Source organism: Electrophorus electricus, chromosome 20 (assembly GCF_013358815.1).
Source record: "Electrophorus electricus isolate fEleEle1 chromosome 20, fEleEle1.pri, whole genome shotgun sequence".
Classification (NCBI taxonomy): domain Eukaryota; kingdom Metazoa; phylum Chordata; class Actinopteri; order Gymnotiformes; family Gymnotidae; genus Electrophorus; species Electrophorus electricus.
The window spans coordinates 7,444,461-7,459,868 of NC_049554.1; the positions used below are offsets into that span (position 1 = coordinate 7,444,461).

General features: G+C 43.7%; 2 protein-coding genes across 2 annotated transcripts in view; one reads left to right on the forward strand and one right to left on the reverse strand.

The window, feature by feature from the left end:
* Positions 1 to 325: 325 nt before the first annotated feature.
* Positions 326 to 4,597, reverse strand: thoc7 (THO complex 7). Its single transcript, XM_027025947.2, has 8 exons — positions 4,490 to 4,597; positions 2,193 to 2,313; positions 1,542 to 1,669; positions 1,373 to 1,459; positions 1,196 to 1,253; positions 938 to 1,004; positions 725 to 794; positions 326 to 522 (listed from the first exon to the last, which is right to left on the reverse strand). Exons 1-8 carry the CDS (start codon positions 4,551 to 4,553, stop codon positions 470 to 472), a joined length of 648 nt encoding a protein of 215 aa, XP_026881748.2. The 5' UTR covers positions 4,554 to 4,597; the 3' UTR covers positions 326 to 469.
* Positions 4,598 to 5,678: 1,081 nt separating this feature from the next.
* LOC113587335 (ataxin-7) overlaps positions 5,679 to 15,408 on the forward strand; it is a 28,182-nt gene continuing 18,452 nt past the window's right edge. The window contains exons 1-4 of the mRNA XM_035520575.1: positions 5,679 to 5,698; positions 6,531 to 6,625; positions 9,888 to 10,088; positions 10,263 to 10,331. Of these exons, the coding sequence (XP_035376468.1) occupies positions 9,896 to 10,088; positions 10,263 to 10,331 (262 nt within the window). The 5' untranslated portion in view covers positions 5,679 to 5,698; positions 6,531 to 6,625; positions 9,888 to 9,895. The remainder of the gene's footprint in view (positions 5,699 to 6,530; positions 6,626 to 9,887; positions 10,089 to 10,262; positions 10,332 to 15,408) is intronic.

Consider the following 15,408-nt stretch of genomic DNA (forward strand, 5'->3'; position numbering starts at 1 on the left):
GGTCATAAATAGCAGCTTAGCTGGACTGAGTGTGGGCATCTTTTTTCCTCCTAAACATCCACAGGCCCAAGACCAGGTTGGAGTTTTCTAAAAGAACATGTGTAGCATATCTGTCAAAGCTTTGTAATGTGGCAGTACAAGACTGCTCTTCTAAAAATGTCCTTATACAAGATTTTACCCATAATGTACCGGAGTAGATTTATTTGGTGCATCAATACTGTGTACCAACAGTGAGAGCGGTGGTGCAAACACAGCAGCACCATCTACTGGTTCTGAAGTACGATGCTTACCACATGGTGGTACTGTGTAATACAGTAAACCAAAGAATTATGAAAACATTCCTTTTATTGCCACATATGTATAGAATTGTATTAAAAGACAAAACTGCAAAGTTCTAATGTTTTTCGAGCTCATGGAAACACCACATGAAAATGGCCAAAAAGAAAAAAAGAAACCCCTCGGTTAAGGACTAATCTCCATTTTCCATCGGACTCTCTTGGCTTGCATCATCGTTTTCATCGTCTGCCAGACAAGAAAAATTCAGATGACTGAAACACATACTACACAGGAAAGAAAGAAATCTGGAGCACTTTATAAAACAGTTACCCATAAATGACATGCATCAGATAAAGCTGCATTCATGTCACAGCCAACCAACCTTAGTATTACTTCAATAAAAACAGACTCCAACCCAAGTGGTGGTAACAAGAACATTCTGGCTTACTCTCCAAGGTCTGCTGAAGCTCCTGGATAGTGCTGAGGAGCACATGGAACTGTTTCTTGCGCAGCTCCAACTAAATAAAACAAAATGCGGGAGAAGAGGTTAAGGATTAAGTGCGTGTGTGTGTGTGCGCGCGCACGCATGTATGTATGTGGCCAAAGATTAAGCATGTGTGCGGGAGGAAAATGCCACCCCAACCATAAAGAGGTGATTTACCTTGTCTTCAACGTTCTCTTTGATTTGTGAAAGCTGGTGAAGTTCTTTGTCCAGTGCTTTGAGCTGCCTGTGATAACAGGATGGTGCAGTAACGTCAGGTGCAAACCAGAGAGAGGGCCGTGGTGGCCACACAAAGCCAAACACACACTTTCACACTGTTCAGTACAGAAAACGCAGTCGCCAACTGCTCTACAGCTCTGGCAAATGACCTTCATACCTCTAAAACGTTTTGCACAATAAAGAGAAACTTGTTCTTACTTCATCGTTTCGTGTCTGTCCGGATGCTGCTGGATTACCTTTGCCAGTGCATCATATTCTGGAACAAAGATGTCAAAGCATCATACATACAAATATGAACCTAGCTGTATTCTTCTTATATAAAGATAAGTAAATGAGTGCCAGTGTGCCGGACTCAGATGTCCTGAATGATCGGACCTTGGCGGTTCTTTCGGATCCTCTTTGCCCTCTGGATTTCTTTTTTGCACTCTGCGATTTTCTCGTGTGCAGCTATTATGCTTTGCTCTGTGGGGAAGGAACAGACTTTCCGTCTTACAAACGCACAAGGCTCGGAGGAACAGTGAAGCACACGGAGGCAACACCTCACCGATGTCGGTGTAAATCTTCTCGTAGTTCTCCATTTCTTTCAGGTTCATGTCGTACACCAGCAGGGTCTTCCCCATGGAGAACTCGCACTGTGCCAAGGTGCCCAGCATCCTCTGATACTGGGTGAAACTGCAGCAAAGACATCAAGAGACCTCAGAACACTTCCAATTATGACTCAGGGGCAGTGGTGCCTCAGTGCTTAAGGTAATCAGTCATCATCAGAAGGTTGCCAGTTCAGGTCACACCACTGCCAGGTTGCCAGTGTTGGGCCCTTGAAGAAAACCGTTAACCCTCAATTACTCAAGTTGTGTTCAGACATTTACGGCATTTAGCTGACGCTTTTATCCAAAGCCAATTATGACTGAGTACAACTTGAGTAATTGAGAGTTAAGGGTCTTGCTCAGGGGCCCAACAGTGAAGCACACCAAATTGGCAGTGGTGGGGCTTGAACCGGCAACTTTCTGTTTACAAGTCAAGTACCTTTAACCACTGAGCTACCACTGCCCTGCACTACAAGGGTGTCACGGCACTCCAGGTATTTTCACGTTAGTATTAGCACAAGATTGCCAATCTGTGTTTGCCAATCTGCTAAAATCTGCTGGATCTGCTAAGATCACAAACCACATGTTCTCAGACACACGCGTGAAATTACCCTTCTTCTGGTGTCACGTTCGAGTGGCACCATTTGGTGAAGCTTTTCAGGAGCAAATTGATACGCCGATCGTCCCCAGCTCCGTCGCCATCGATAAGGAGGCGTTTCCGTATGACCTCATCTGGTGAGAGTTTCATGGAATTTTAATTTAAGTCAAAAAAGGTTTCTACAAGTTAAGACTACATCACTTCTAATTCTTTTGAGGATTTCAGTTCAGATGAGAGACATTTCTCAGTCTACAAGTCACAAGATTAATTCATTTATATAAGGAAAAAAGTCCCTGTCTGATGGTGGCCTGAGAGAACATTCACACAAGCATGAAGAGTACTGAGTAATATACAATAACAGCGATGCAGTATCAAATAATAGGGACAGAGTACTGAAGTATACAGTAATAGGGGCATTACGGTGGATATAAAAAGTCTACTCACCCCTGTTAAAATGCCACATTTTTGTAATGAAAAAAAAAAAAAAAAAGAGACCAAGATGAATCATTTCTGAAACATTTTCCATCTTTAAATGTGAACCACAATCTGTCCAAAAAAATAAAAATCTTTTAGCCAGGGGAAAGAAAGATACTTTGTCGAAGAACATTTTGATTATATGACAGCATTGTCTTTTTGGGTAGGAGTCTGTCAGCGTGGTACATCTTTACTTGGCAATATTTGCCCAATCTTCCTTGCAAAAGTGCTAGAGACCCATCAGACTGAGGGGGTGCCTCCTGCGCTACAAATCCAGTTCCAGCTGATGAAAAACAGCCCCAAAGCAGAATGCTGCCACCACTACGCGTGTGGGTGTGGCATCCTTTTTGCACCAAACACACCTTTTGGAATCATCAACCCTGGTCTCATCGGACCAAAACACATTCCCCCACATTCTTCTGGCAGAGTTGATGTAGGTTCTGTATAATGTAGATGGGCTTGGTTGCTTTTCTTTCTAAGAAAAGGCTTCTGTCTTGTCATCCTACCACACATATGAAGAATAAAAGGAGACCATCGCGTGTAGTACACATCCAGTACTTGACAAAACGTCCTGCAGCTTCTTAGCAGCCTCCTGGTTTTCTTCTCGTGTTTTCAACCTTGGATGAGCATCCAGTTCTTGGTAAAGTCATTGTTGTGCCATATTTAATCCACTTGATGACCATTTTCATTGTGTTCCATGGTATGTCTAATGTTTTTGTATCCTTCTCCTGACCTTTCAACAGTGAGGTCCCTTTGATGCTTTAACTCTTTGTGGACCATGGTTTTTGCAACAAGATACAGTAAATAACTACTAGAACAGCTGGACTAAATATGGGTGTATACAGTCACTTTAACTGATGGCAGGTGTGTTCTGACTAACACGATCCTAAATCTAATTGGTTAATTCTGAATACAGCCTAGTTGCACATTTATGCAATCACGTTATTTTAGCCTCCCCCGCTGTAAATGATTTCAGGTTGCTTTTCACTTGAATTTTACAGCATGTCACATTAAAGGTGGAAATAGATTTGAAATGATTCATCATGGTCAGTTTTTTTTCTTTACACAAAAATATATTAACAGTGATTCGTATACATTTTATATCCACTGCAAGAGTTTCCTATTAAACATCAATAATAATTTTTACAATATTGTTAGTTAGTGTTATCGTCGTCATCAACCAAAGGCCATTTCCAAAAACAAAACATTAGAGGACTACAGTCCAAGACGGGTTCTTACAAGAATTACATCAGGCATCAGTGAGCCGCCATATCAACAATGCTCTGAACTGGCTAATGTTGCACAGGACCGAAATGTTGTAACTTATAAATCACCATCCTACATGTCTAAATGCAGAGGTTTATCTTGGTTAGCTAGGTTAGCCAAATTAGCTCTCTAACGTTAGCTAGTCGGTAGGCTACGCTAGCCTCCTGTGTGACCGTTAGCTAAAGTAATAGCCAAGCCCAACAGCTGGCGTTAGCTCGCTGGCTAACTGGTTACACAATGACTGCTAGTTAGTAGCCTACTAGAAACTAAAACTAAATTAGCAAACAGAAATGACAAAACTTAAGACATCATCGAACACGGATGCGGTTTTAAAGATAACTAGCGCTAGTTTAACTGGCCATTGTTTTACTTCACTTATTTCGTTTCTATCAAATTAGCTTAACGATAGCTCGCGTTAGCTAAGCTCCCACGCCTTGGCTAACCGGCTGGCTAGTTTTAGTTAGCCAGCACCTACATTTCCACTATCCGCTTTTGGTGTCACTTACAGAAACACAGTTTATTCATAAGAGGAATAAAAAGTGGAATCATCACTGGAGGACAAACCCGTACCGTCAGTGATGGTCCCCATCTGTCCGCTGTATCCAGGTAACGCTGCTCTGGGGCAGCGGCTCATATATGAGTGTGACGTTTCGGTAAAACTTTATTGAACAATTGCACAGGAACTATAATCAGGCACTGGCCAGAGACGTGCCCCGCCTCAAGATCTCTCCCCGCTGATTGGTGGAGAGAACTCAAACGCCATCTGTTTAATGGCTAGCAACGCTGCGCATGCGCGCTGGTGCAGTGACGTTCTTGTCCCAGAATGCTGTCTGGTAAACAGACATGGACGCCCCTTGTGAGTGCGCGCATGCGCGCTGGTGCAATGACGTTCATGTCCCAGAATGCTGTCTGGTAAACAGACATGGACGCACCTGGTGAAGACCTCCACACTCAGTGAACACTGCAGTCGCTCTTTTTATCGATCTTCATTTTCAATATACTCTGCAGTCTACATATTTCTTCAGTTTGGAGACTTTCTCGGATCTCTTGGGTTCAGGACGTAGGTAAGACAACTAAGATGACAACGATATTGGGTGCTAATGGCTGTTCTGCAAGATAGCCAGTTTCATGCTAGCAGGCTAAGAGCTAACGTTATGGTACAAATGGCTCCAGCTGCACAGTTAGTGAGGAAGCGCCCCCCCAATGTCAGGAACATTTTATTAAGGTGACGTAATTTTTACCTAAGTTTAATGTGTGCCTTTAGCGCTGTGGAAGGTCTGCTGTATTTAGTCATATTATCAGAATTTAGTTTAGTCTTGGATTGACTTTGTTTCTGTTTTGCCATTTTTGGTTTCACTCTCAAAGTGTACTTGCTTAGTTGAAGTAAGCAACTATCAGTGCAGCAGGATGCAAACAAGTGGACAGGCATGAGCGGAGGAATTATGTCACGGGCGCATGCGCGGCTCTTAAGTAACATTTTTAAGGCTTTAGTAAAAACTACTTGTAGTTCTCAAAAATGCAAGTGAAACTCTACACCAACCATGTCGTCGTCGGCTCACTGTAATTATACATTGCGCAGTTTGTTACTTTTAACGTTGTATTTGTTTGTGTTTATATATATATATATATAGTAGCGTTAAAGTACACAGAATGTTTCGGACATCTCTTACTACAATACGCTGAATTGTGTGTGTGTGTGTGTTTGTGTTTGTGTTCTCTGAAAAGTCAATAATCCATCATCAGGCTGGAAGTCTTATAGTGTTCAGCGTAAGTGCCAAGGTGAAACACCATACCTCATTACATCTAGATTATGAAGAGATTTTTTAAGTGTCACTTAACTAATCATTTAATTAATTAATTAGTAATATGCACCAATAATTATGCTGTTAAAAATATAACAGGCTGCTTATAATGGCAATAATATATGGGTACATTTCAGACTCTTCTGAAAAGTATTCATGGTAAGATTTTTCTGACATAAAACAACTTGCATTAAAAGAACTGCTGGATAAAACTTTGTTGCCACAATAAAAGTCCCATACTAGCATCTCAACTCTCTCCATTGGCACAAGTCACAGATAACTTCATGTCTGCTGATGATATCCTGTAACGCACAGGATAGTGATCTGATTCCTTTTTATTTTTTAATCATAACTTTCTTTGTTTTAGTATCTTTTCACTTAATTAATATTTACTGTTTGTGGAGTGTTGACTCACTCCAAAATCAAACAATTGTGAAAAATGTCTGTGATATTCATCTTACCTGGATCAGTATGCTACTGAAGCATGAGACAGCGTAAAAGGCCAAACAGATTTAAGAGCTGCTTTTTTGCGAGGGATTACTAGGCTGTCAAACACGGGGCTGTCAGGTGGTTAAGCAGGGACAGTGCTTATTGTCCTGGATTACTCTAGCGACAGATTTCCCCCCAAGTAGCTCAACTACCAGTTTTCTTGACACCAGAAAGCCACAGCAAGAGCCTCTTGGCCTCGCGCCAAACAGCATTTCCCACAGACAGACGTGTGGCTAACTCCCTAAATGGTGATTACGGCTCGCAGGCTATGAGAACAGCATCATCGGCTATCTCGCTCTGCTTGTGCTGTCTGCTGGCAGGTCCTGCTGTCAGCGCGCTGGGCCGACCTGATTCACCAACACTGATGACGATCTGCTGACTGTGCAGCTGAATTCCAGGTTTCACTTTTGACTAGGTACGAGATCTTCGGCGCACCTCACTCAAATTCAGGTGTTTTTAATGTCAGTGTTTATGGCACAGGCATCGATACTACTGAGGAAGGAGAGTAAATGTAAACTGATATCTGGAAATACACAGATATTTATTTCAGGAGTTATACAGTACAATACAAAATGATTCAGTATTACAGGATACATGATAATTAAATACACTTACATTTTTATATCAATGCACAGTTGTGTAGGACACTGAACTGAATGAAAGTATCATTTTCCATTCGTATGTTGGGCATTTCTGACTTATTTAACAAAACCAACAAAGTTTTTTATTTTACACACATTTTTAGCAACACATTACCGTTACAACACAACAGGTGTAATGATGCAACACATAGCAGGTGTAATGATAAATACTAAAGAATGATTTTACCTCTACCTTAATATGCGAGTGTTCAGGAAATCTGATCTCATCTTCAGAGTTGTTGTTCCTGTTCTGATTTCAGTAAGATGTCCGCATCTTCAAGTTTTCCATGTTTACGTTTTTGTGTACATGGATCGCATGGTTGTCAGTAAACACATAATGTCATCCTGATTGACATTTTAGTGTATTATAAACCTGCAAATAGATTTAATATTTAATGCATTTAAGCCCCTGTCCTACTCTGCTCAGTGAATCCAATCCTTTATTTCCCATAATGGCTCTCTGGGGAAAATCATTGCAGATGTAGCTCAGGTGCTTTTTCTGCAGTTTCCAGATGGGGCTTTAACGGATGAGGGAGACTGGCAGAGATCAGCAGTGGCTGATGAGTGGGGCTCAATGGTCAGCTAGTTCTCATCACCTTCCTTAACCTGCTGTTGAGCCACACTGAGGTCACAGGAATTATGTCCTTCCATTTATTTTGCTGATACTTAAAGCCCCCCCAAAAATTACATTCCCCCCCAATACATTTAACACAAAGCCCAGATCTTTTTGTATGGTTAACTCAAAGAAAGATTACTGGCTTAGGACCATCTTTGGATTTTCCGCTCAGCTGTACTCATTAGACCATGAAACGCAAAAACAGATCCTGAATCAGTATTGTGACGTTTAATAAGTCTCTTTTGAGTAGCTTCATTCTGCCTTGCATATGAGCTTAATTAATGTAACTGTAATGGTGCTTATATGATCTGTCATGCTTTAGGGACAATTTTCCACTTTTAGCATACAGATTAAGTAGTCATAGACCAATTTAAACTGTTACTGTGGGTTCTTAACAGAAACCCTCTTTTAGTGCAGAGCAGTTTTATCAAACTAAAATCCTGAAGGTCCTTGGTTTGCCTCTGCAAATTTTGTCTTGCTGTTTCACTGAGTTGTTGGAAAACACAAAAGATCCTTACCTGTACAGGAAAGATACTTACCTGTGTACTCATTCTATGAGTAAATGACAAAGCACTTTTGTAAGTCGCTCTGGATAAGACCGTCTGCCAGATGGCGTAAATGTAAATATAACTGTACAGGAAAGATACTCGCCTGTGCAGTGCTCCCACCTTGCAGGACTCCAGGACAAGCATTAGAGAGCTCACGTCAAAAACTAGGATTTGACTCCGGTAACCACTACAATAATAATTGCATGATTATATAAGTAGTATTATCTTACTAGATAAGAGTAATGCTTTAGTAATACTTTAGGAAACTAGATTTAACAGGATTTGAAAACCCAAAGCATGGTGGAACATTGCATACCACTCACTTCTGAGTTTACACTTCAAATACACAATTGTTATTTATAAATACATTATTGTTATTTACAAATACACTATTGTTATTTGTCATTCCATTGCAAATGCTGTGGTGTTTTTGAATATATGTCAGTTTCAAACACAACCACACCAGTTTGGATTACAACACTTCCCAGGGCTCCAGAAACATGTTTATTCACATCAGGGACCAGATTAGCACCAGTGTTCTGAATAAATACATTTTGGAGTGTATGTCATATGTAAGTGTGTCAGGTATGTGATGTGGTATTATGTTACACCATTCTTTAGTTTTAACCATTCTCGAGGATTATTTTTCTGAGAAGTGGAATTCCAAGTTAAAGTTAAAGTTTGTCCACACTGTTGATGGTTTATCCTCTAAAGAAAATGGTGTGTAGTTCCAGATCATAATTTAATAATAATCCTTGCAGAACCCATAATTAAATGAGTTCTTACTGTTCACAGTTTGAAGAAATGTATCCGGAGGCAGCCTTACATAAGACAACCGTAAAATGTTACCTAGACTGCTAGCTTTTCTCAACTGTAAACAGTACACACACCACTTTGAAGTTATTTCATGACAGCTCATCACTTGTCCTCTCATTTGACAAATATATCATCAGGTTGCTCTGCCTGCCGCAACTCTTGACTGGGTGAGGACCATTACAAAAAAATCAACCACGTGAGAGGGGTGCAATTTATTAAGCTTCAAGAAAATCCCTTTTCTTCCTCCAGAATCGTTAGTGTGTCATAATGAACAAGCTGACTTGTCACTTTCCTGAGTCCCTGATTTCCAGTAACGACGCACGCAGCGCCAGCTACACAGCCACAGATCAAAACACCCTGATCAGTTTGTGAAGTACAGCTGACAAATAATTTGGGCTGCAGTGCGATGAAGGGCCACGTTTCCGCGTGCCCTCAGCGCTTCTTAGTCTTGTATGTAGGCTGTGAGCACAGATATGCGCGCAGGTCATCACCCGGCAGGCGTGACCCAGACCACACTAGAATTGATTATACGCTCTACACATTACAGTGAAGAGTCTTGTCTCTTAATCATTAGCTAAAGGGCAGTACTTTGCTGTTGAAACGTACTGTCTGCTGGATACGAGTCATTAACGGGCATTTTTGATTACGCTACGCTCGCAGGCTATCGCTCTGCTGTTTTATATATGTAACACGCACATTAAATGTTTAGTTAATGACTCTCGTCCGTACTGGCGTGCAGCTTTCCAAAGTAAGTCGGTAAGCCAATAAGTTAACTATGAAAACTGCGTTAACAGAACGACACGCTGACAGTTCTGCTGTGTGTGCCCCAGATTGTCGTCGGTCGAGTGAAGTTCCTAATTCCTTCTTAACTCTCTTATCCCCTAAACGTGCGCTGACCCGACTGTACGATGCGCGCGGGCCCAGGCGCCTGCCGTTCCAGCCCCACGCGCGTCGGGAACAGGCGTAGGTGAAAGCACGCGCTTTCTCCGACGTGCGCACACGAGGCGGCCGCGTTCTCCGCCGTAAACGTTCAACTGCTGTTTCGTCACACTGTAGCGGAAAGAATGTCGGAAAGGGCCGAGGCTGACGTCAGCGCGGAGCCGCGCCGAGCGGGCAGGCCGCCGAGGCAGCAGCGGGGAGAGGGCGCCACAGCAATGGCGACCGGCGCCGAGCGCGGCTCCCTTCCCAGTCCGGACAGAATACTGGGGCAGTCCTGGAGCAGCTGGGTCGACGCTGTGAAACTCCACGGGAACGACGGTGAGTGGCCGGCTGCGGTCGAGTCGTATTACATCTGCGGTGGTCTCTTAAAAACGCGAGCTTTTCCCGATTGCGTGCAGTTTAGAAATAACAAGAAACGATACTGATAGGTAGCAACAGCACGACCAAGCAAGTGGAACTGTTTACCTGACGCGTTTCAAATCGCTTCTGTAGGTGCAGAATCGGAAGAAAGTTTCAAAGAGTGCGGGAAAAATCGAGAAGCCATGCGTCTGTGCAGAGACGGTGAGTAGAGGATCTTTTTCCGAGCCACGGCGTGTTTGTTTTGGTGCTGTATTCACTTTACGCGCACCGGCTGAAATCTGGACAAACAAGTGCATAAGACTTTTGCTAGCGGAGCTTATGGAATACAGTGGCGTTTCCCCCAGGGCCCCCATGGAAAGTTCAGGGGGACGGAGTGGCTGTCCTAGGCTGTAGTTTCGTGTTTTATACGCAGTAGTAATCAACTTGATCACTGCTGTGTGACGCAGGAGCATGTGTTGGTGTCAAATACGAAAAAGGTCCCTTTTCTGCTTTAACCCTCCCTAGTCTTGCTTTTCTGATTAATTTATGTGCCTGACAAAATAAAAAAAAAATGTGGCACAGAGATCAGTGATTATGACCTTGTGTCTAAAAAGAGCCACATGTTTCTTTAGCTTTGAATTTCATACAGCTGTTATGAGATCTAAATTAAAAAAGTGGCAGCAACCATCAAAGTAGGTTTGCCAGTGGATTTCACCTAGTTGCGTCTGATTCATGGTTCCTAAGGCCTTAGCTGATGACTCTTATGCAAAACTTGTCAAAATGTGGTTAGAAATAGTTCGAGCTTACAGGCTAAATTGGAAAGACGATACACTTGAAAAGGCAACCTTATAATACCAGCAGCAGAGGTGAAACCTTTTTTAACCTTACTTTTTAATTTTTTTTTTCTGTAGTTACAGTAATTATTTTTAATATATACGCTCATTTGATGATGAGGGGGAAAAGCAGTTTAGGTTTTCCAGGCCTATACTGGTCCTAATCCTTAAGTCTAAAAAAAACCCTTTCAATAGTTCGGTTAAACTACCATTGATATGTTGCAAGTGAATTTAATGGCATGTCGCAAATTAAATGTAAGTCAGTAGTGTCTTGATGCAAACAATAAGTAAAGACCCTTTACTCCATGTCTGGGAAATCCGATCCGAATGCAGTGCGTTGGCGCTAACTGTCTGTCTGTCCTGGAACGTTTTGGACTTGTGCTGTGCTCTGCTTTCCCCTGCGCAACACCCCAGATCAGCACGCCAGCAGTAATTCCTGCTGCTTATGGGGCAGTGGCACACGTGAGTCCTGTCATTACCGCTCAGTGAGCGGCACACGTGAGTCCTGTCATTACCGCTCGGTGAGCGGCACCCGCGAGTCCCGCTGTTGCCGCGCAGCGTCTCACTCCTCCGTCCTTATAACGGCTTATTAAACCAAATGGATTGTGTTTTGCATATTGCTGATTTTGTCGGTGCAGTCATCAGGTGTCTGGTTTCATGACCCTGTGAAAGAAAGGAAATGAACTCAATCTCATGCGAGTGTGACAGTGTCAGAGTCTCCTGTGTTGGATCGGGTTTGTTTGGGTCACATGGTGCACTTTGTACTTCTGAGGATCTCTTATCTAACCACACGTTTACCGCAGACACACAAAGAAACCAGTGTGTGCGCACGGGAGAGGCATCTTGCCATTTACACCAGATCAGTCTGTGTGGGAAGAACCTGGGGGATGGGAGCACGTCCTAGTGACCGGCTGTCATCTGCCAAAGGGGACATGAGTGGTGGTACTGATCTGTGACGCTGAGTTTGCTCATCTTGAGAAAATATCTCCGTAGAGACGAAGGTTGCCAAATGTGTGTGTGTGTGTGTGTGTTTGGGGCTGGGGCCTGGGACCTGATCTGTCCTTGTCTTAATTGTTATGAGTGCAACAAGGTTTTGATTCACGGTAATTGTTAGTTTTGCTTTTATGTGTTTAAGATTCCCTTTCTTGATCCCCAAACAGCAGCAGGTTTACAGCATAGAGGATACTGGGACTGTAGACAATATCAGTGCCACAGTGGAATAGGGTATAATAATAATAATAACAGCAGCAAAATAATATATATTAATAATTATATACATAGTGTACCATAGTAGTAGGACACACACAATAATAATAATAATAATAATAATAACAACAGCAGCAGCAACATAATATATATTAATCATTATATACATAGTGTACCATAGTAGTAGGACACACACAATAATAATAATAATAATAACAGCAGCAACATAATATGTATTAATTATTATATACATAGTGTACCACAGTAGTAGGACACACACAATAATAATAACAACAGCAACATAATATATATTAATAATTATATACATAGTGTACCATAGTAGTAGGACACACACAATAATAATAACAGCAGCAACATAATATATATTAATAATTATATACATAGTGTACCATAGTAGTCGGACACACACAATATTATTATTATTATTATTATTAAGAAGAAGAAGAAGAAGAAGTATAATATAACAGTAGTATATGTAGCTACAGGAAGAAAAAAATATATACACATGTACATGCTGTGTAATGACTTTAGTGCAGTATAAAGTGTGAGAAAGAGACTTTTGAGTTCTTGTATGAGGAGGGCGCTGGTCAGAATGAGGACACACTGTGACTGCAGCTGCTGTTATATAGTCTGATTGCAGACGCACTGTGACCGCAGCTGCTGTTATATAGTCTGATTGCAGACGCACTGTGACCGCAGCTGCTGTTATATAGTCTGATTGCAGACGCACTGTGACCGCAGCTGCTGTTATATAGTCTGATTGCAGACGCACTGCGACTGCAGCTGCTGTTATATAGTCTGATTGCAGACGCACTGTGTCCTCAGCTGCTGGGCACAAAAGTGGGCACAAGAGAACATGGAAAGTGTTCTGTCCTACACTTGGGTGGAATGAGTCTATGACTAAATGAACTGCCCCAGTTCCTCTTTGAGAGGGTGCGAGGGATTGTCTCCACACTGACCAGCTCCAGGTCCACCACAGAGCTGGCTTTCCTCAGCTTAGTCAGTCTGTCTGCCTCTTAAGTCTAGACTCCACTCCCAACACACCACTAGCTACCACGCACCGGTAGAATTCTTTCAGCAGTGTATCGCAGATATTTAAATCCCATTTACATGTGAGTGTTTGCATGAAGAACAGCCAAAACAGTAGAGGCCCACAACCAGTACCTGTCTGAACACACACTCTTATATGCTGTTACTTGATGCCTTCTCATCAGTTAGGAACAACTGATTCTGATTTCTGTTTTGTGTGTGAGCTCTGGGTGTTGTCGTGGTGTGTGTGTGTGTGAGCTCTGGGTGTTGTCGTGGTGTGTGTGTGTGTGTGTGTGTGTGTGAGCTCTGGGTGTTGTCGTGGTTTGTGTGTGTGTGAGCTCTGGGTGTTGTCGTGGTTTGTGTGTGTGTGAGCTCCGGGTGTTGTCATTGTGTGTGTGTGTTTGTGTGTGTGTGAGCTCCGGGTGTTGTCATTGTGTGTGTGTGTGTGTGTGAGCTCTGGGTGTTGTCGTGTGTGTGTGTGTGTGTGTGTGTGTGTGTGTGAGCTCTGGGTGTTGTCGTGTGTGTGTGTGTGTGTGTGTGTGTGTGTGTGTGAGTGAGCTCTGGGTGTTGTCGTGTGTGTGTGTGTGTGTGTGTGTGTGTGTGAGTGAGCTCTGGGTGTTGTGTGTGTGTGTGTGTGTGTGTGTGTGTGTGTGTGAGTGAGCTCTGGGTGTTGTCGTGTGTGTGTGTGTGTGTGTGTGTGTGTGTGTGAGCTCTGGGTGTTGTCGTGTGTGTGTGTGTGTGTGTGTGTGAGCTCTGGGTGTTGTCGTGTGTGTGTGTGTGTGTGTGTGTGAGCTCTGGGTGTTGTCGTGTGTGTGTGTGTGTGTGTGTGTGAGCTCTGGGTGTTGTCGTGTGTGTGTGTGTGTGTGTGTGTGTGAGCTCTGGGTGTTGTCGTGTGTGTGTGTGTGTGTGTGTGTGAGCTCTGGGTGTTGTCGTGTGTGTGTGTGTGTGTGTGTGTGAGCTCTGGGTGTTGTCGTGTGTGTGTGTGTGTGTGTGTGTGTGAGCTCTGGGTGTTGTCGTGTGTGAGCTCTGTGTGTGTGTGTGTGTGTGTGTGTGTGAGCTCTGGGTGTTGTCGTGTGTGTGTGTGTGTGTATGAGCTCTGGGTGTTGTCGTGTGTGTGTGTGTGTGTGAGCTCTGGGTGTTGTCGTGTGTGTGTGTGTGTGTATGAGCTCTGGGTGTTGTCGTGTGTGTGTGTGAGCTCTGGGTGTTGTCGTGTGTGTGTGTGTGAGCTCTGGGTGTTGTCGTGTGTGTGTGTGTGAGCTCTGGGTGTTGTCGTGTGTGTGTGTGTGAGCTCTGGGTGTTGTCGTGTGTGTGTGTGTGAGCTCTGGGTGTTGTCGTGTGTGTGTGTGTGAGCTCTGGGTGTTGTCGTGTGTGTGTGTGTGAGCTCTGGGTGTTGTCGTGTGTGTGTGTGTGAGCTCTGGGTGTTGTCGTGTGTGTGTGTGTGAGCTCTGGGTGTTGTCGTGTGTGTGTGTGTGAGCTCTGGGTGTTGTCGTGTGTGTGTGTGTGAGCTCTGGGTGTTGTCGTGTGTGTGTGTGTGAGCTCTGGGTGTTGTCGTGTGTGTGTGTGTGAGCTCTGGGTGTTGTCGTGTGTGTGTGTGTGAGCTCTGGGTGTTGTCGTGTGTGTGTGTGTGAGCTCTGGGTGTTGTCGTGTGTGTGTGTGTGAGCTCTGGGTGTTGTCGTGTGTGTGTGTGTGAGCTCTGGGTGTTGTCGTGTGTGTGTGTGTGAGCTCTGGGTGTTGTCGTGTGTGTGTGTGTGAGCTCTGGGTGTTGTCGTGTGTGTGTGTGTGAGCTCTGGGTGTTGTCGTGTGTGTGTGTGTGAGCTCTGGGTGTTGTCGTGTGTGTGTGTGTGAGCTCTGGGTGTTGTCGTGTGTGTGTGTGTGAGCTCTGGGTGTTGTCGTGTGTGTGTGTGTGAGCTCTGGGTGTTGTCGTGTGTGTGTGTGTGAGCTCTGGGTGTTGTCGTGTGTGTGTGTGTGAGCTCTGGGTGTTGTCGTGTGTGTGTGTGTGAGCTCTGGGTGTTGTCGTGTGTGTGTGTGTGAGCTCTGGGTGTTGTCGTGTGTGTGTGTGTGAGCTCTGGGTGTTGTCGTGTGTGTGTGTGTGAGCTCTGGGTGTTGTCGTGTGTGTGTGTGTGAGCTCTGGGTGTTGTCGTGTGTGTGTGTGTGAGCTCTGGGTGTTGTCGTGTGTGTGTGTGTGAGCTCTGGGTGTTGTCGTGTGTGTG

Excerpts from the sequence above, each read along its gene's own strand:
- thoc7 (XM_027025947.2), bottom strand. The coding sequence starts at position 4,553 with ATGAGCCGCTGCCCCAGAGCAGCGTTACCTGGATACAGCGGACAGATG. Across the intron at positions 1,460-1,541 it reads GAAGATTTACACCGACATCG|AGCAAAGCATAATAGCTGCA; the intron begins GTGAGGTGTTGC and ends CCTTCCCCACAG. Across the intron at positions 1,254-1,372 it reads GATCCGAAAGAACCGCCAAG|AATATGATGCACTGGCAAAG; the intron begins GTCCGATCATTC and ends TCTTTGTTCCAG.